Source organism: Saccopteryx leptura, chromosome 1 (assembly GCF_036850995.1).
Source record: "Saccopteryx leptura isolate mSacLep1 chromosome 1, mSacLep1_pri_phased_curated, whole genome shotgun sequence".
Taxonomy (NCBI): Eukaryota; Metazoa; Chordata; class Mammalia; order Chiroptera; family Emballonuridae; genus Saccopteryx; species Saccopteryx leptura.
The window spans coordinates 71636532-71658466 of NC_089503.1; the positions used below are offsets into that span (position 1 = coordinate 71636532).

Consider the following 21935-nt stretch of genomic DNA (forward strand, 5'->3'; position numbering starts at 1 on the left):
ATTCACGTTGCACTTTGGTCACAGATTCGAATTTAGTGAGCCACAGAACACACTGAACTTTCCTCTGTACCATCCACATCTCGACTGGCATGGCCGTGGACTGCTCTGCTGTATACACGGTGTTACGTCATCACATCTGCGCATGCGCACACACTGCCATATCATCCTACCGAAACTGGGAGGGTGTTCCTTTTATTTGGTGCAGATTTCACATTTCTATCATCTTTTGTTGCTTTCCTGTGACGGGTCAAAAGTGTACCATGACTTTACGGACACACTGTATATCAATATATATCAATATCTGTATCTCCAAGAGTTGTAAGGGGTCTTGAATAATTAGATACTTCATACTGTGTTTAATTAATTATAATGAACTTTTACACAATGAAATGTTTGACAAGAGATAACTCACTACATTCCAGTTAGTATAAATTTATAATTCTGCCAACAGCTATTTCCTAAATAGGCAAAATAAAAACCCATTAGTTTATATTTAGTTATACCTCTACCACCGTTTATACCACCTCCTGTGAATAAATTTATGATTACAAATGATAAATTAAACTTAACCTAAAAAGCTCTGCAAAATTTGTTAGACATCTTTAAACCTAAGTATTCAAAGGGAATTGTTAACCTCTCCACATACCTGTTAGAAGAACTAGGGGTAGAAAACATGTCGATGGCTGGTGCAGTAATTATGCCCCCTGCTGAGGTGGACACAGGAGAGGCTGCAGTTGTTAAAGAGGTAAGAGGTTTCTTTGCTAGTTCTTTTAGGCGTTGTTCCTGTTAAGAAAAGTTATTTCCCGTAAGGAATCCAGAAACCAGATTTGTTTGTATGTATTCTAAACAAAAGCATTTTCTAATTCTGTTTTGATAGCAGAAAGGTATTCTGTTTGTCAGGATGAAAAACGAGGCTATGTACTAAGTTTTATCCCATTTGGATAGCTATACATTAAATACTGTTAGTCTCCATAGAGGTCCCAATTCTTCTATGAACACCTGTACTTGTTTTTCCAAATAAAAAAATGCACACACCTACCTTTAAAGCTTTTAAACGAGCCTGTTCTTCCTCTAATGCTGCCTGCTTTTCCCTTTCATCCACTTTGGTAAGAGAAAGGCCAGTACTTGCCAGGGAAGAGACTGCGTTGGAAAGTGTTGTTGCCCTAAAATAATTGGACAAACATAATTTGGCTTATTGCCAAACATTCACATTACAGCCTGGTTAAGAAATGACCTGATAACATTGGCACAGACACTATAATTATGAACTCAACTTACGAAGTCGAAACCAGTACTTCATATGCAATATTTTAACCAGTAACCTACAGAATTATTAGCAATTAATGATTGACAGTCACTCTTTTTTTTAAGTGTTAGATTTTGTAAAGGGATTACAATAAAGGTAAGAGACCTTGCCTCTTTCAAGTGCCAAGGAAGAGAACCTATACTATTAGGAAAGAGCTCACATATTCCCAGGAAAACTTTGATGTGTAAAAAATACTGAGTTTCTCACAGGAAATGACTTTCTGCTAATTCACAGCCTGGGTTTCAACAGTATTACTACAGTAATGCTAAAACATGAGTACCAGCAACAAATAATGTGTCTAAGTATGTTTCCCTTATAATACCCAAAGACATCGTTCCTAGAGGACCACAGGTTCCTTCAAAAGAAGATCAATTTCATTCCAGTCACTGGTCCATCTGCCACCTCTTTTCTATCTGCTACCATTTTGCCAAGTTAGAATTTCCTTTTCAGCCATGTACCCTGATTGAATCATCTCTCCCTGGCAGATTCACAGTAAGCCACCTCCTTTCCTTTACATCAAAACCTTCCCTCCTGACCAGGCAGTGGCACAATGGATAGAGCGTTGAATTGGGATGCGGAGGACCCAGGTTTGAGATCCCAAGGTCACCAGCTTGAGCGCGGGCTCATCTGGCTCGAGCAAAAAGCTCACCAGCTTGGACACAACGTCGCTGGCTCAAGCAAGGGGTTACTCGGTCTACTGAAAGGCCCGCGGTCAAGGCACATATGAGAAAGCAATCAATGAACAACTAAGATGTCACAATGAAAAACTGATGATTGATGCTTCTCATCTCTCTCCATTCCTGTCTGTCCCTGTCTATCCCACTCTCTGACTCACTCTCTCTCTCTGTCCCTGTAAAAACAAACAAACAAACAAAAGTTCCCAATACCATAAGCCCCAGTATTAAATTCCCACATGTTAATTCTAGGTAAAATAAACTCATGTGGTAAAGAACTCTAACCTGAAGAACTACCCCTCAGTAATGACACATTCATTTTCCTTTTATCACACACCAACATCACTAAATTTCTACTCTAAGCACATAAATTGCAACACTATTTAAATTTTATGTAAAATTAATTCGATAAATGAGCCAATATAAAGATACAATTCAAAACACAGGGAAAGTAATACTGTTGTGACAGAATACAAGAAACCCAACAAATTCTATGATAAAAAATGTATGATATCAGTAGCTGAACTACTTCTTGGTTATATTCTTTATTACTTTCTCAAATCTATGGGCTTTATAATTTTAGCATATACTTCTAAAAATCTACCAGAAAATTCAAAGAACATATCTGAAATTAAAAACTATCAAAATTCAGTAACAACATTTTCCTTTACAAATTATTTAAATTTTGTTGCTGAAAAAAAAGTTCTGAAACAACAAAGTCTAAAAAGGTTCTCATACAAACTTTTTCTTCATATTGTTAAAAGGAAAGCTTCGTAAGAAAACATGGTAATTACTCAAGTTACTACCCAACATAAAAATCACGTTACAAGATTGATGTGGTCTGTGTTACTTTCCATGTGCTAGGTTAATTGGTCTTCATCTTGGACATCAGGTCAATGCCTAACAGACTGATTAAAATATGTCAATAATCAATCACATGAACTGTAATTAGGGAAAGATGGTAAATCCATCCCAGGTTTGAGGCCCCAGAGTTACTACTTGCATACTTCACAGGGCTTAATGAATTTTCTAAAAAGGCAACTTATAAAACATCATACGGGCCCACACCAGTCAGTCGGCTCAGTCGATAGAGCACTGGCCCAATGTGCGCACGTCCCTGGTTCGATCCCCAATCAGGACACATATGAGAAGCAACCATCTGCTTTTCTCTTCCTCCCTCTCCCTGCCCCCGTCTCTTCCCCTCTCGCAGCCATTGGCTCAACTAGTTCAAGCACTGGCCCCTGGCACTGAGGATAGCTCTGCTGGTCCGTGTATGTCAGCCTCAGGGACTAAAATTAGCTCAGTACTCAAGCATCGGCCCCAGATGGGGATGCCAGGTGGATCCTGGTCAGGGCATATGCAAGAGTCTATCTCCCCTCCTCTCACTTAAAAAAATCAAAGGAATCAATGCATTATCTTCTTTAAAAGAAACAGTCATACTATGAACACAATTCTAGACCAAGCAGTAACTGTCATCACCTTAATGGATGCTAACGTTTATTGAAGATCAAGAACTATTCTAAGAATATGCATTAACTCATTTAATCCTTGACAACAACTCCACAAGGTTGATACTATTGTCAAACCCATTTTATAAGTAATTAAATCAAGATAAAGAGACATTAAATAACTTGGAACTTGAGCTGGATTCATCCATTCTCTCAGAAACATCACTTCTGCTCCTTGCTCTATGAAGAATAACATACCTGCTTGCAGCTGTAGAATCTTTGATTTTCTTTCCTTCCAAGGAAGCTAAATGTTGTTCCAAAGCATCAAGAAGGCTGCTGGGGGCCTGAAATTACACAAATATCAAGACTTTCTCAATAATCAGGCCATTGGTCAAAATAAATCTGAGATAGAAAACAAAAATAGCTATCTTCCTCATTAACTAATAAACTGGAATTTTAGCTACCTAAGAATCAAACTATTATTTTCATTTTATTAAGCATGACCTAGAGTAGAGTTCTAATAAACATAATCAAAAATATAAAAATTAAGACTATGTAAATGAAACATTTAAGAGGATCTTGTGAATATTTAATTTATTAAATATTTAACTTATTTAAATTTTAAATAGAACCATACTTCTAAAGGCTCTAGACATACTGTTGAGCATGTTCCTGATATTTAAGAAGTACCTTCTGAGTAATTTTTGAATAATTATTGGTAAATTAAATTGAAGACTAACATCAAGAAAATAAAAATTAGAACCACAATGAGATAGAACTTCTTACCAACTAGAACGGTTGAAGTTAAATGGACTAGCAATAGATATCAAATGGTTAAGACATGGAACAACTGCAACTCTCATACAATGCTGGTGGAGCACATCCACCTTAAAAATGAGTCTGGGTGTTTTTAATAGTTAAATAATATACATCTACCTTAACTACCCAATCCCACTCCTAATTATTTATCCAAGAGACATATTTCTCTGCAAAAAAAAAAAACTTGTTCAAGAATGTTTTAAGTAGCTTTATTTACAACAGTAAAAAGCTGAAAATAATTCAAAAGTTCATCATTTAGACAACTCATAAAATTATGGTAAATTAACACAACAGAATACTATGCAGCAATAAAAAAGAATCAATTAATGGTACACTCAACGACACGAAAATATCTCAAAACACTATGAGGAGCAAAAGAAGACAGAGAATAAACACTTGCATGATTCCATTTAAATTAAAGGTCTGATAAAAGTACACTATTAGAAATCAACACAGTAGTCTGCATAGAGAGAAGTAGGGAGTAGCTGAAAGGGCACACAAAAATTAAGGTGACAGAATTAATTTATATTTTGAATACGTATTGATTACACAAATGTTTATAGTAATCAAACCTCATTGAAATAAATATTTACCTCAAATTTTTTAAAAATAAGACTAGATTTTAAACTCTCAGGTTATAAATCAAATCTCAATATAAGAAGTCAATTACTTTCAAAAGAACACCATTTCAGTAATCTGAGAAGGACCTGTTACTACCTTTGTGAAGCAAATGCATCAGTGGCATTCGATTACTTCAAATATTGAGATAGTTTCTGGATGACAGTGATCTAAAAATAGTCGGAAGAGGCAATACTAGCTTGTTTCTCTAATAATTATGACTTAAACAATTTCCTTCTTCCTGTATTTTATTTATATATAAATATATAAAGACATGAGCACAAAGCAGATACAGTAGAAAACCAATTAAAAGCAAAAAGATTAGACTGTAACCATGACATTTGTTAAACTGTGAGCACATGTGTAACTCGCCCAACCCCAATAAAATATTTGCAAAACCAACAGGCAAAGCACTGATCCAAGAGCTACTGACAAAGATGATGAGAATGTTGATGACAGCAATTAACATTTAAAAAGTTCTTATAAAATGCCTGACGGTGGTGGCACAGTGGATAACATGTTGACCTGGAACACTGAGGTCGCCAGTTCAAAACCCTGAGGTCTCTGGCTCTGAGAATGGGAATTGTCCCCGTGATTCCAAAGCTTGTCAGCTTGAGCAAGGGAACATTGACACGCACATTTGAGAAGCTCAATGTACAAATGAAGTGAAAGTAACTACAAGCTGATGCTTCTCACCCTGTCTCCATTCCTGTCTCTTTTCTATTTCACTCTCCCTCAAAAAAAAGTTCTTACATAACACAATAGGTATACAGTGTATAAAATTACTGACTATGAGGAAGACATTACTAGTACATCCAATTTACAAATAAACAATCAAAGACAGTAAAAATTAAGTTACTTATCCAAGAACACTTATCTGATACATAGCAGAAGCCAACATAGGGTGTACGGGTATGCCTGGCCTGAAAGACTAGATATTAAGTACTTTGCTATAGAATCCTAAATTAAAACTGTGGTCACTTCCACTACAGTTTATATTTTTCTGAAAGGTTTAACTGAGGCTTACAAATATGATAAGTAATAACAAGCTATTTCCAAAATCCATTCTAAATATATCTTGCTATTCATAAAATGTCAAGACCACATTAAAAAGAGTGAAGGAAATGTAATGCTTCACATCTTAAAATGGGCAATTTATAACAAAGAATAAACAATCTCAAATTTCTACTCTTGTGCATAACCACCATCATCTTCCCTGAAATATAAATAGCTTTAGAAAATTTTCTGAATCACCCAGATCATCAATGAAGACGGAAGGAAGATCAGAAGGCTGGCCAACCCTACTTAATTTCAACACCATGGATAAAGTACAGACACATGACAGTCTGGCCTGAGGTTTATGTTTTTAAAAGAAAAAGATAGGTGAAGGTGACATGACAAATGGGATAACAGAAAATCTGAAACTGCCAAATCAGTTTATACTACATATATTGTCTAGCAATGACTTTTCATGTTTAGCCCAATGTGCTCAGTCTTAATGAGATCAATGCAGTGTTTGATTCACATATAACCCATAACTAGAACCACTGCATACTCTTGGCCTAGAGATCAAAGGGATGAATCAGAATGAGTACAGAGAAATATAACAAACATCACTGTCCCAGAACAATTTAAAATAAGGTAAAAGAATCTATCTATTAAGGAGAGAGGTGATACAAGAGTTACAAGGATAGTTTTTGCCAAGTACTTTCATTCTTAATACTTGGTTAAAAGACAAAACACACATATACATACACCAGCAGAAAAAGCCGGATTAAAAAAATAAATGAATGTTTGAAGTTTATTTCCTAAAAAATATTTTTTTTTTTTTTGTATTTTTCTAAAGCTGGAAACGGGGAGGCAGTCAGACAGACTCCCACATGCGCCCGACTGGGATCCACCCAGCATGCCCACCAGGGGGTGATGCTCTGCCCATCCGGGGTGTCGCTCTGCTGTGACCAGAGCCATTCTAGCGCCTGGGGCAGAGGCCACGGAGCCATCCCCAGCCCGGGCCATTTGCTCCAATGGAGCCTCAGCTGCGGGAGGGGAAGAGAGAGACAGAGAGGAAGGAGAGGGGGGAGGGGTGGAGAAGCAGATGGGCGCCTCTCCTGTGTGCCCTGGCTGGGAATCGAACCCAGGACTTCCGCATGCCGGGCCAACGCTCTACCACTGAGCCAACCGGCCAGGGCCCTAAAATTTTTTTTGAGGATGATGATAAAAAGAAATAGTGATAGCTAACATTGAGTGCTCAACGCTGTGTTTTACATGTTAACTCATTTAACTGCCCCAACTACCTTATGAGGTAGGTATTATAATTCCTCTATTGTAGAGATGCTGAAACTGAAGCAAAGAGAGTAATTTCCACAAATCACAGGGCAAACCAGGACTCAAAGAGATGAACAAAATCTGCTTTCTTCTTTCAATATCCTGTTTTGAGTTTTCTCCCTATTTAACACTCTTACCTGATTCAAATAACCAAAGTAGAAGATTTGAAACAGGAAACCTAAATCCTATATAAAATAATTCTCTCTATCAATAGTATAACATACATTTTGTTTTTAAAATACCACTAAGTTTAGTTCTTTCTTTTGACAATGATGATAGGAAAGAGAAATTAAAAAAATAAATAAAGAATGGTATAACAGTGGCTAGTCTTCACCAATATAAGAGGTGAGTAGATCATTCTGTATGGTTATGTTAGAACAATCATCAGCAATACATCAAAATGTTAAAATCTGTCAAAAAATGTATCTATCTCTCCTTGACAGCATGGGCTGCATATTGTTCATTTTGTGCCCTTCACACTAGCAATACAGTGCAGACAGTGAAATGGTATAATAACAATATACTTACCTGTGAAAGGTCTGGTATATCACCCCTGTCGATTCCAACTTGCTATAAGAAAAAACAGCATTGCATTTAATAGATAAAATTATAATAAAGATGTTTTCAAAATAAAAATTGGAAAATGACATTTATGACTAGTACTGTGAACAATTACATTAGAGCCTGATCAGGCAGTGGCACAGTGGATAGTGTTGGACCGGGACACAGATTCGAATCCCCAAGGTTGCCAGCTTGAGCATGATCACTGGCTTGAACCCATGGTCGCTGGCTTGAGCAAGGGGTCACTCGCTCTGCTGTAGCCCCCATGAAGGCACATATGAGAAAGCAATCAATGAACAACTAAGGTGCCACAACGAAGAATCGATGCTTCTCATCTCTCCCTTCCTATCTGTCCATATCTGTCCCTCTCTGTCTCTGTCACAAAACAACAACAACAAAAAAGCCACAATTATATTAGATAGGCTTCTTTAAAATCAGAAGACTAATCTCCAAATATATCATCCGGTATTTCCAAGGGCTTAGATGTTATCTGATGGCTCTCAAAGTTGTAATAGGAGGGGAACTGGAGTTGGAAATTCAACAAGACTATTAAGTTACCATCTCCATATCTTCTAAGCCCCTACACTTTGTCACAATCTAAAAAAATCATTTCTTCTTGTTATATGATAAAAACATTACGGCAATAAAGAGGCTGACCACAAACAAATTCCCTGGAGCATAAGAAGTTCAAGAATAAATCTTATGACAATGAATTTGTCTTTCTCCATAAAATATGCTTTTCCAGGAAATCATTACAGGCAACAATTTTTAATACCTATGTTCACTCAAGTAGGCCAGGTTTTTACAAATGTCAAGTGATCTCTAACCAGGATATAACTGTTTCCACAAAGCAATTCCAAACACACTTTCATGTTGTTCAGGCACTAGACAATTTTCAGCAAAAAAAGAAGATAAAAACCATTCCTACTTATTATTCTCTCTTCCTTTTCTCAGCCTCTGAAGGGTCAGTCCCAGAATGACATCAGTAGAAAATTTAATAAAATAATTCATACTGAGATCTTAATAGCTAGTTACTAACTGATAAATCTGCCCCCCTTCAAACATATTTGAAAAGGTTACTCATGCCTTTACTCCAAGAGCTAAGATCTCATAATGAAATTACAATCCCAAAGACACCCTCATGAAAATTATTTTAGAGCAGAAGAATCTTCTTATTTCTCAGATCATATGGAAATAGATGGTCTATTCCATCTCAAAGACCAACAGATCTGGAGGCAAATAGGACTTAAAACTTAAATCAGTACTAGAACTATCAAATGCAAAGAACATAAGAGGCCTAAGGGAAAAGTCAACAAAGTAAAACTTAATTAAAAATTTTACTGGGCCCAGGCCAGCATCGCCCCAGCGTGCCAGACATCATGGATTCGACTCCTGATCAGGGCACGTACAAGAAGCAATCAATAAGTATACAACTAAATGGAACAACTAAGTAAAATGAGTTGATTCTTCTTTCTCCCTTTCCCTTGCTTCCTCTCTCTTTATTCCTCCTCCCTCCCCTCTCAAATCAATGGAAACATTTAAAAAATTAGAAAATAAAAAAAGAATTTACTGGAATCAGAGTATAAACTTTTATTTTCTGCTTTTAATATTGACTCACCCTAAAGAAATAGAAAAAAACATTAATTTCTCCTTGATGGATACTTTAAATTTAAAATAAATTACAGTAAACTTTATTATTTTTAAAATACACTTCTTTCTTTTTTTCCAAGTGAGAGAGGGAAGATAGAAGGACAGATTCTTGCATATGCCCCAACCAGGATCCCCCCAGCAACGCCTGTCTAGGACAGATGCTCTGTCCATCTTGGGCCATTGTCACAAACAAGCTAATTTTAGTGCCTGAGGCGAAGGATCCATAAAGACATCCTCAGTGCCCAGAGCTGATGTGCTTGGGTCAATCGAGCCATGGCTATGGGAGAGAAAGAAGGGGAGTGGGTAAAGAAGCAGGTGGTCACTTCTCCTGTGTATCCCGACCAGAAATCGAACCCAGGACATCCATATGCCAGGCTAACACTCTACCATTTAGCCAACTGGCCAGGGCCTTAAATTGCCCTAAATTTTATAAAGTAAACTTTATGTAATAGCTGATAACAACTCAAAGCTCTTCAATGATCTCATCATTCTGTTGTATTCATCTACTACAAAATAAAATATCACTATGGTAATAGAGCTAAAATCATCAATTTGCTAGTTCCAGATTAACTACTTTGATATAACACTGATCAATTATAGCCTAGTCATCTTCCAGAATTATCCTAGCAAGACATCTCTGGTGTTGATTGGTAGATGATAGAGAAAGAGAAAACAAACAACAACACTTTAAAAGTTGCCTCTGTGTAAGCAATATAATGCCTGCAAGCATTACCACAACTGCCTTCGGTGAGAATTTCAGAAAATTATTTCTTAAACAGATTTGCAAAATTGGATTATCCTAAAGCTTATGTTCATGGTGTTTATAATATAGTACATGATAATAAATACACTAAATTCACTTCTGCAGAGAAACAAAACATTCTGTACAATGTGGCTCCAGGTGCAAGTCTCACTGGAGAAAAGATTCTTCTGTACTAACACTGAATAGTATCTACCACATTGAACAGAATAAATTTTCTAATATACACAACAAATTGCAAACATAAAAATCACTGCCAACACTGTGTGCCACCTACCTAATTTATAGATAAATAATTTAAAAATAGATTAACTTTCAATATTCAATATTGAATTAAATACACAGGATGTATTTTATTAAATACTGTACCATATTTATACCATAACCACACAGACAAAAAAAGCAAGTTGAGAAATACAGTCACTTAAGGGCAGTTTACCTCAGCAACTTTGAGAAACTCTGAGATTCTTGTCATCCTGGTCAGGAACTTCTTATAGATGTCAAGACCTTCTTTGCACTGGTTCTTTTTCATATCAAAATATTTTTCTGTCAAAAGTAGATGTAAAAATACTTTTATTTACATCAAAATATAATACATAGCACTCAAAAAGAAAAAACTAAGTAATGGCTCCAAAGAGATAATACAAGTATTAAGAAAAAAGTGTTAAATTAGCTTAGATATTTAAAGCAAATTAAAATAGAAATGCTGTTATGTTAAAAACAGAAAAATTACTACATTTCACTCATATTACCAGTTTGTTCTATAATACCTCTTCCTTCCCTCACAATTCCCTAAATATGTATTTGCATGACAATACATATCACCCTCCACTCCATTTAAATCAGTATTAAATAGTCTTACTAATGATATTATTAACAAAAATGGCTATTTCATCATATCCAAATGTCAGGTGGAAAGCTCACTGAGTCTACAACCATACCACCCTGAACATGCCTAATCTCGGCTGATATCGTAAGTAGGGTTGGCCTGGTTAATACTTGGATGGGAAAGCTCATTGAAACTTAATATATAAATAGCAGTAAACAGCATAGAAGGAAATACTATGCCTTCCAAAGCTTTGAAGAAAACTCTCCATTTTTCACTTGTGAAAAAAAATACGCCAAATTTTCCTATTTCCATGGATTAAAGTAGTGGTAGTCAACCTGGTCTCTACCGCCCACTAGTTGGCGTTCCAGCTTCCACGGTGGGCGGTAGCAGAGCAACCAAAGTATAAATAAAAAGATAGATTTAACTACAGTAGTTGTTTTATAAAGATTTATTCTGCCAAACAGCAAAAATGCGACATAAAGTACTTGGTAAGTAATTATTATTATATGCTTTAACTTGCTGTAACTCTGCTTTATAAATTTTATAAAGTAAAGTTACTTCCCTACTTTATAAATCACCATTACTGTGGAACCGGTGGGCAGTTAGAAAATTTTACTATTAACAGAGATACAAAAGTGGGCGATAGGTATAAAAAGGCTGACTACCCCTGGATTAAAGCATTCCTGAATAAGTTCTTGTCACCCTAGCTTATGAAAAACAAATTTAGATCTGATAGTTTGGCTGGTTAGAGCATCACATGGAAGAGCAGAGGTTATTGGTTTGATCCCGGGTCAGGGTACATACAAAAAACAGATTTTTAAAAAAATATTTAATAAAAATTTTTAAAAAGTAAGTTGAAGGGAGAGCAAGCACATTGGAGTGAACACATTTGATATCTGATATTCATATTTTGGCACTATTTGAAGACCATTACTTGTCTACTCCACCCAAATCCCACTGGAAAAAAATGTCCAGGCAAAATTAACTGTATTCTATAAGTTAACCCTTGAATGACACAAAAGTTAAAAGTGCCAATTCCAACGCAGTAAAAAAAATCTGCATATAAATTTTGACTTCCCAAAACCTTAACTACTAATCACCTACTGTCAACTAGAAGCCTTAGGGATAACAAACAGTCATTTAACACATATTTTGTATGTTGTATGTATTACATACCATATTGTTACAATAAAGTTATCTGGAGTAAAGAAAATGTTAAAGAAATCATTTAAAAACTGTATTTACTGTATTTGTTGAAAAAACATGCATATTAATGGACCCGCACTTTTCAAAAAATCCACTGTGCCTGACCAGGCGGTGGCGCAGTGGATAGAGCGTCAGAGTGGGATGCAGAGGACCCAGGTTCGAGACCCCGAGGTCGCCAGCTTGAGCGCAGGCTCATATGGTTAGAGCAAAAGCCCACCAACTTGAACCCAAGGTCGCTGGCTCCAGCAAGGGGTTACTCGGTCTGCTGAGGGCCCACGGTCAAGGCACATATGAGAAAGCAATCAATGAACAACTAAGGTGTTGCAACGCGCAATGAAGAACTAATGATTGATGCTTCTCATCTCTCTCTGTTCCTGTCTGTCTGCCCCTGTCTATCCCTTTCTCTGACTCACTCTGTCTCTGTAAAAAATAAATAAATTTAAAAAATTTTTAAAAAGTTTAATGAAAAAAAAAATCCACTGTATACCAAATAAACAATTAAGCACCACACAGTTTCTTAAAAACCTGAAAACACCTCATTCTTAAAAATTAATGTTTAATGCATTTAAAACAATTATCAATTTTAAAATTAAGCTTAGAAATAATATAAATTTTATAGTTAAAGTTCATTATGGAGTAAATTATAAGAAAATAAGATTTTTCCTTGGACAGGAAACTTCCAACTTAATTTTTAAGGGATTTTTATATTTCTAAAAATTATAAAATTGATAGAAGAAAATGGATATATCTGAAAAAATATAAAGCTCATTTAGCTAAACAGTCTTTTAAAAAAGTATTTAATCACTCAGGCTGTGTAACAGGCATAAATTTTTTTTCCTCCAATAAACTGCTAACAATAAATCAATATATCTCAATAAATTTTTAGGCAATTTTAAATAACAACTCAGACAATTTTATTTACTCATATGACACAAGATAATATAATGTCATTAAGCTATAACAATATTTACCCAACAGGTTAATAATTCCTTCATTGTATGCTGCAAATAGTCTAATGGCATCTTTGAACAAGAGCATGAAGGCAGCATTTATTACCCCATTTGTAAGTTCATTACTATTAACCTGGGGAAAAATTAGAAGAAAAAAAAATTAGCCAATCTTATGTTTTAAATAACAGTGACTTCAAGTTAAATACAGTGAATTCATATACCTAGGTGTATTAAAGAAAAAGCATTTATTTCTTACAAAGTTACAACCAAAGAGTGCAAAAATCTTAATAAGAGTTCAGATTTATGTAAAGGCTACAAGCAAACAAACCTCTTACAACATTCAATTTTGTTTTGATATAAGTAGTTGAAAACAAAAGTACCTTTAACTTTTGAAATCCCTAGGCTATACCTCAAGTCTTTTAATGTAAGTGCATTTCAACATTAAATATTTTTAATTGCAAAATAAAGCCCATTTAGGTGAATTTTCACTTTGAATCATGAAGTATTTACTAAACCTTTTTATATTAAAATGTATTTATTAAATGGCTACTACAATCACCAAGGCACTGAGCTAAGCTAGGCAGAAGATAACTTTCAAAACTATATACCTTTTCTCAATATTACAAACAAACCTTCAAAATGCTTATGATAATAATATTTTTGCCAGACATGGTTACGAGAGAATTAAATAATATATTGAGTGTCATGGCCTAGTGTAATACCTTAGACATGATCAATATTATTATTATTATTGAATTAGGCTTTAACAAAAAATAGCACTTATTTATCAAGAATACTAAAAAAAATTTATTTTTATCTCAAAGACTGAATCAAAAGATAAGCCAAATTAACTTTAAGTTCTTTTTTAGATAACAAGAACATCTAGTACATAAATATTAACTTATTAGGAATACAAAAGCATAAGTACAAAGTTAAATAATAAGCAATAAATTGGTAAATAGTTGCAGAATATCTAACAAAGCTGATTTATATTATAGAGAGAATCCTAATAGCAAAGCAAATGATAATTTATAAAATAAAAAACCCCTATGACTAGTAACATGTGAAAAGAAGCTCAACTTTACTTATCAGATAAATTAAAATTTAATAATCAAATTACTGAAATATCCTTGAGTACCAGAACAGTAGGTAATTAAATAATCAAAACTAAGGTATTAGTACTGATAATATTGAAGAAAAATAAGCACCTGTTGACAAGTGACTGGCTCAATCCTTTTGGAGTGATAAAGTCACAGTATTTTAAAACCTTAAATGCTGATGTCCTTTGAACCACTAAATTTTTCTTTTAGGGCTTAATCTTACAGAAAGATTTATTAATGTGTAGATACATATACTATCTAACACACACAATTTAGTGTCCCCTTTCTTCTCTGTTTTTTCCCCATTTGTTTTCTGGATTAAAATAAAAAACCCAAAAGCTCTCATCAATAGGCATTTAAGGTAAATTGTTACATACAATGAAGTAGGATGCAGATATTGAAAAGTGTACAATACCAACACTGAAGATAAAGTGAAAACAAATTTCATGGTTGGACCCTCTTCTCTACAAAAACTGAAATATCACTACTGTAACTACTGTGATATCTATCAGTCTTCTTTGTCTTCTAGCCCTTTGAGTAGTGAGTTTTTTTCATGCTAGCTGATCCCCAGGAGTGAGTTTTCAAAAAATGAAATTTGTTCCAGTTACATTAACTTAAAATTTTTTTATTAACTTAAAATCATGTTTGTTTGACAACCAATTTATGGAAACAAGAAGAACATACATTTGCCTTTTTTTAGTGTTGCCTTACACATGTACAATTGTATTCTGGATGATCAGGAGGCACAAGGACGTACATGAACGTTCATATTGCTCAAAGGGTTAGACTAGGGGTCAGCAAACTCTTCTTTGTAAAGGGCCTGACTGTAATTTAGATTTTGCAGGATATACGGTCTCTGTTACAACTACTCAACTCTGTTATTACACTGCAATAACAACCATAAACAATATATGTAAACTAATGAGCCTGACTGCATTCTAATCACATTACTGCAAACACTGAATTTAAAATTTCATATAGTTTCTGCTTATCAAAATACTAGTTTTTAAAAATTATTTTCAAGCACTTAAACATGTAAAAATCATTCTTAGCTTACAAGCTATATAAAAACAGGCAGCAGGTCAATCTGATAAACTATTCTAGTAGATGATGCACACAAAGGATTCATTTACTGAAATGTGTATGGAATAGTATCTATGTGCCACACACTACTGACAATGGGGACCAGCAGAGAAATAGCAGACCTGGTACCTGCCCTCAAGCAACTTAAATTACCAATTATTAGTTCGAGTTAAAGGAAAAATCAATTTCAGCATGAAACTGTCACAGTTTCATTCACTAACTTGCACTTACAAGCTCTAAAATAAAATGTCTTAAAACAGATGCCCCCACAAAAGGAAAGACTTAAAAATACTAACATCTAACATTACAAACAAATGACAAAGCTAGCAACTCAGTTCCAGTCATGGTCATTAAAACAAAAATATCAGGGAAAACAGTGCCTTTGGGCAATAGCTACAAAACAAGCTGTTACAAGTGTATTTGAACTTCCTTATATTTCTTAGTAATTGTCATGCTTTGAGTCATACAAAGCAGGCAAAAAGTGAAATACTACATTGGCTATTCCTGAAGAAAACCATCATACATTTTTAAAATCTAAAAAGCATTATCAAAAGAAAATAGATTTTCGGATCAGTCCTTTAACCTCTGCATCACTTTCTTTAGCTTGTACAGTCAGCGCTTCATAGCCACAGGTTCCATATACTAAGATTCAACCAACGGGGATAAAAAATATTTGAGGAAAAAACAATTACGGTGTTTCTGCCATACTATGTACTATGTAGGTAAGCCTACAATGGTTACATTGGTACTAAACTTGTACAGACATTTTTTCTTCTCATTATTCCCTAAACAATACAGTATAACAACTATTTACATAGTATTTACAGTATATTAGGTATTATAAGTAATCTAGAGATGGTTTAAAGTACATACGAAGATGTGCATAAGGTTATATGCAAATACAATGCCATTTCATTTAAGGAATAAATTCCTTTATTTGAATATCTGTGAATTTTGGTATCCACAGGTGATCCTGGAATCTATTCCCTGTGGATACAGACAGATGAATGTATATGCTATAATTCTAGAACTAGAGAAGAACTACCCAAGAAATCAAAGTACATCCAAACAATTATAAAAATGGGAAGTAATCTTGATTTGGGCCCAGAGTTACAGAATATCCTTAGCCAAATGGGATATTAGTATGAAAATGAGTCTATGAAGACTTGAAAATAAAAACCCTGACCAATTATAAGGATAATGTTTTTTAAAATCTTAAATTATAAAAGATTTGTGTCACCCACTTACATTAAAATCAAGAAGCGCATCCATTTGATTCTGAATAATTGGTACAGTTTTTAGGAGTTTTTCTGTGTTCATTGTCCTCATAACTCCATCAGCCCTGTTTTTGAAAAAAAATAATTAAATTTGTTACTAAATCTATATTTTAAACTCTCATCTGGTTCTCTTTTAAACAGAGAACAAGTTGCTATTAAATGTCACATACTGAACCTGAAACCTTAAGCATAAATCATACAAAACCCAAAACTGGAAAAATCTGTATCTATCAAGGCATTCACTTAAAACTAGGGGGGAAAAAAGATGTAAAACAAGAGAAATAAAAATCAAAGCTTACATTACACAGCCAAGTTTATAGTGTACTTTTCACATGAGGAAATCATCTGACACCACTCATGTATGTAAAGGGTAGTTTTACTATTTAAAAAAAACAAACAAATAATTTGCCTCAAATAACTAAATAGGACATGATGGAGCCAGCAGTTAAGCCCTTCATTACTCAAAACACCAACTGCTTGTTATATAAAAAATTGTAACTAAAGTTACTTTGTTATAAAAGTCAATTTTGGCCCTGGCCGGTTGGCTCAGCGGTAGAGCATCGGCCTGGCGTGCAGGAGTCCCAGGTTCGATTCCCGGCCAGGGCACACAGGAGAAGCGCCCATCTGCTTCTCCACCCCTCCCCCTCTCCTTCCTCTCTGTCTCTCTCTTCCCCTCCCGCAGCCAAGGCTCCACTGGAGCAAAGTTGGCCCGGGTGCTGAGGATGGCTCCGTGGCCTCTGCCTCAGGAACTAGAATGGCTCTGGTTGCGACAGAGCAATGCCCCAGATGGGCAGAGCATCGGCCCCTGGTGGGCATGCCGGGTGGATCCCGGTCGGGCGCATGCGGGAGTCTGACTGCCTCCCCGTTTCCAACTTCAGAAAAATACAAAAAAAAAAAAAAGAAAGAAAGAAAGAAAAGTCAATTTTACCAACTCATTCTAATCTGACCATTAAATAACTGAGTATTAAAAGAAATATTTTTATAAAATTCCAAAAAGATTCCTTTAAATATTTCTTTAGATATTTCTAAAGATTGAGAAATATGAGCAGCACAAAATAAACTCTAATTTTACAAAACTACTGTATTGACAAAAACACTACATAAAAGGTACTGGGGCTAAGGCACACAATTAACACTGTTTATTATCTATCACACTTCACATAAGGACTTGATGTATGTTTTGCAAATCCTCACAAAAATCTATGAATGTCCCATTTCATTTTATACGTGATGAAATTTTAGATCATGAGGTTATATATATGACTGTTAATGGTCAGAGCACTAATCGGTGGTAGGGTCATTATAGATATAAACCTTACCCTATTAGACTTCAAAGCTTTTGGAACCTTTTGGCAGAGTAACAAGGCACTTTCAAAAAGTGTGCAAGCTATCCCTAACTTACAAATGAACCATACTTATAACCAGCTGCTCCACTCTGAGTTAACCCCTTCAATCACAAACCCAGAAGCCAGAAAAACAATCAAGTAATGAAAAGCAACAATAGTACTTTTTGCCAAACAGAGTTTGTTTTTTAAATTTTACTTTTATTTTTTAAAAGATTTTATTTATTGCCTGACCAGGTGGTGGCACAGTGGATAGAATGTCAGACTGGGACTCATAAGACCTAGGTTCGAAACCCCAAGGTCCCTGGCTTGAGTGTGGGATAATAGACACAACACCATGGTCGCTGGCTTGAGTCCAAGGTCGCTGGCTTGAGGCAAGGGGTCACTCACTCTGCAGAACTAAGGTGTCACAATGAAGAACTGATGCTTCTCATTTCTCTCCCTTCCTGCCTGTCTGTCCTCCTCTCTGTTTCTCTCTCTCTCTTAAAATATAAAAAAAGATTTTATTTACTAATTTTAGAGAGAGGAGAAAGACAAACAGAAAGGTGGGGAGGGGTGGTTATGAGCAGGAAGCATCAATTCATAGTTGCTTGCTTTTCGTATGTGTGCCAGAGGTTTCAAACCGATGACCTCAGCATTCCAGGTTAACACTTTATCCACACTATGCCACCACAGGTGCTAGTTAACAGTTATACAGGCTTCAGATGCACAATTCTACATCTTCTGTACACTACACTGTGTTCACCCCCCAAGTCACGTCTCCATCCATCACCATTTATCCTCTCAACACACTCCACCTTCCCTCTTTGCCCTCATAATCACCACACTGTTGTCCATGTCCACAAGTTTTTCTTTTTTTTGTCCTTTATTGTTTAATCCCTCACCCCGTTCACCCACATCTATCAGCCTGCTCTCCGTGAGTTTGTCTCTATTTTGCTTGTTAGTTTATTTTCTTCATTAGATGCCACATATGAGTTAAATAATGTGGTACTTGTCATCCTCTAACTGGCTTATTTCATTTAGCATAGTGCTCTCCAGGTCCATCCATGCTATTTATTGCAAAAGGTAATATTTCCTTCCATTACAAACCTAGAAGCCAGAAAAACAAGTTATAAAACGTAACAACAGTGTTGGTTGTGCCACACAACAGAGTTTAAAGAACATTGGACTGCCTTAGGCAAGCAGTTCCTGACCAGCTTTAGTCCAACAACTCTCCCCAATAAGACAAGTAAACCTCTCAAATACTAAACTACTAGTATTGATTGGTACCAACCGATGGAGTTTGGGATAAGGATAGCACTCCCTCATTGCAACCGTTTTCATATACATCTCACACATTCATTTTATCAGTCACCATTTAGTCTCCTTTTAGTTCTTCCTCTCTCTCCTTGCTGAGGTCACTTTTTACCTCTTGGTCATTTCCCCTCCATCACAAAAGACTTGAATTTTGACTCAGTTTTTCTTGATTAACTTCAACATCTACATGCACAACCATCCAACATCTTAATCTCAAAGTCCCTTGACTGCAGTTCCTATTCCCATGGTCAGAGCCTGACTCTCGCCAAAGCCACATCAATCACCCACCACCACCACCACCACGAGAAGACAAAATTCAGACACCTTATCCTATGACAGTAACCTTTTAACTTTCCAGCCTGAGTCAATTATCCCCATGGCAAAAACTAATAAACATCAATGTACCAAACCCCCTACTACCTATATTTTACTTCCTTCATCTAGCTTAGAATTGTTATAATCACTCCTTTGCAAATGTGCAATCCTGGGTGAGAAAACTTTTACATCTTCCATGATGGTAACATACAGCTGAGAACTTGTCAGGAAAACCACAAAACTGAGCAAATTGATAAAACTACAATAAATTCAGTCATCAACTTCAAATGAGGACACGGCATTGCCAGCAATTCTCTTAGCCTTCTCTAGTGAATTCCACTAAGTATGCTTTCAAATCTCCTTCCACCACTCCACCCTTTCTTGCCTCCCCACATCCAACACACCAACTCTCAGTACTTAACTCCCAAAATACTTCAATCATAAATAGAAAATGACAAAAAGACAGCCTGGTCACCTCGCCACCAAACTACACCTGGTCTGTTCCTATACAGTAGAGAAAGTTTCTTTCTAGCAAATTTAAATGCCACTCACAGGTCAGTCCTCTAGCTGCCACCCTGATGATTCTCTGGTTGCCCTCTTTTCCTCTAACACAGCACTGTCCAACAGTACTATTTGTAATGATGGAAACGTTCTATATATGCACCACTCAATATTGTAGACACCAGCCACATGTAGCTACTGAGTATCTGATATGTGGCTGATACAAATGGAAAAGTGATTTTTAAACTTTGATTTTAATCAATTTAAATTTAAATAGCCACATGTGGCAAGTAGCTACCATACTGGACAATGCAGCTTATTAATCTTTTCTTTTACACTAGATCATTCCCATGAACATGCAAGCAAGGTCTCTAGAGTCACCATTCTTCAAACACACAAACACACACACCACCACCACTGCTACCACAAAGTTCTCCAGAGCAGTGGTTCCCAACCATTTTTGGGCCACGGACCAGTTTAATGTCAGAAAATATTTTTACTGACTGGCCTATAGATTGGGATGGATAAATGTATCACGTGACCAAGGAAAAGCGTCAAGAGTGAGTCTTAGACAGATGTAACAGAGGGAATTTGGTCATTTTTAAAAAAATAAAACAGCCTGACCAGGCGGTGGCACAGTGGATAGAGTGTTGGCCTGGGATGTGGAAGGACCCAGGTTCGAGACCCCGAGGTTGCCAGCTTGAGTGCGGGCTCATCAAGCTTGAGCAAAAAAAAAAGCTCACCAGCTTGGACCCAGGGTCGCTGGCTCCAGCAAGGGGTTACTCGGTCTGCTGAAGGCCCGTGGTCAAGGCACATATGAGAAAGCAATCAATGAACAACTAAGAAGTCGCAACGCGCAACGAAAAACTAATGATTGATGCTTCTCATCTCTCCGTTCCTGTCTGTCTGTCCCTGTCTATCCCTCACTCTGACTCTCTCTGTCTCTGTAAAAAAAAATAAATAAATAAATAAATAAAAAAACATCACTCAGACTTAAATATAAATAAAATGGAAATAATATGTTATTTATTCTTTCTCTGCGGACCGGTACCAAATGGCCCACAGACTGGTACCAGTCCGCGGCCTGGGGGCTGGGGAGCACTGCTCTAGATGATCTAGAAATTCCATGTTGCATCCCTAATGGCTACTTATTTAACTTTATCTGACTAGACTTACCAGCATCATTCAAAAGTTTCCTCATTCTTGAAATACTCTACTTTCTTAGCACCCTCTATTATTCCTCTCTCTCCTTTTCTTCCTACCTCAATATCTTTTTTTTTTGGTGAGAGGAGGGGAGATAATGAGGCCAACTTCTGCATGTGCCCCGAGTGGGATCCACCCAGCAACTTTGTCTGGGGCCAATGCTCAAGTACCGAGCCATCCTCAGCACCTGGGGCCGCTAGCTGTGGGAGGGGGAGAGGGAGAGGAGGGGTGAGGGAGAAGAGGAGAAAAGAGAGGAGGGGGAGAAGAGGAAGGGGAGAGGGGAAGGGGAACAGAAGCAGATGGGTGTTTTTCCTATGTGCCCTGACCAGGAATCAAACCAGGACATCCATACACCAGGCCAACGCTCTATCCACTGAGCCACCAGCCAGGGCCCAATATCACTTTTTCGATCTCTTTTGTTGGCTCTTCATTCTTTATTCATCTGCTAAAATAGATATTGTATATCTCATGTTATTTCTGAGCCCTCTCCCCTCATTCTATACTTATGCCCCTGGTGATTTGCCATTCCCAAGGAAGAAATTAGCAAAATGCTATTGACATATTTATATTCCCAAACCAGAACTCTCAAGTTCCAAGTTAGTATATCCAACTGCCTACTTAATATCTCCACTTGTACAAGTCACAGGTATCTCAAAACCAGTATTTCCAAC

The 21935-nt window shown here is 36.3% G+C and overlaps 1 protein-coding gene across 12 annotated transcripts in view; it reads right to left on the reverse strand.

The window, feature by feature from the left end:
- The window catches only part of PICALM (phosphatidylinositol binding clathrin assembly protein), a 140118-nt gene that overhangs the window by 45606 nt on the left and 72577 nt on the right, over positions 1–21935 (reverse strand). For all 12 annotated transcript variants that reach the window (XM_066370215.1, XM_066370204.1, XM_066370263.1 and 9 more), the window contains exons 5-11: positions 16578–16671; positions 13168–13279; positions 10601–10707; positions 7719–7760; positions 3687–3772; positions 1040–1163; positions 647–783 (exon numbers count right to left, since the gene is read on the reverse strand). In XM_066370215.1, the coding sequence (XP_066226312.1) occupies positions 647–783; positions 1040–1163; positions 3687–3772; positions 7719–7760; positions 10601–10707; positions 13168–13279; positions 16578–16671 (702 nt within the window). The remainder of the gene's footprint in view (positions 1–646; positions 784–1039; positions 1164–3686; positions 3773–7718; positions 7761–10600; positions 10708–13167; positions 13280–16577; positions 16672–21935) is intronic.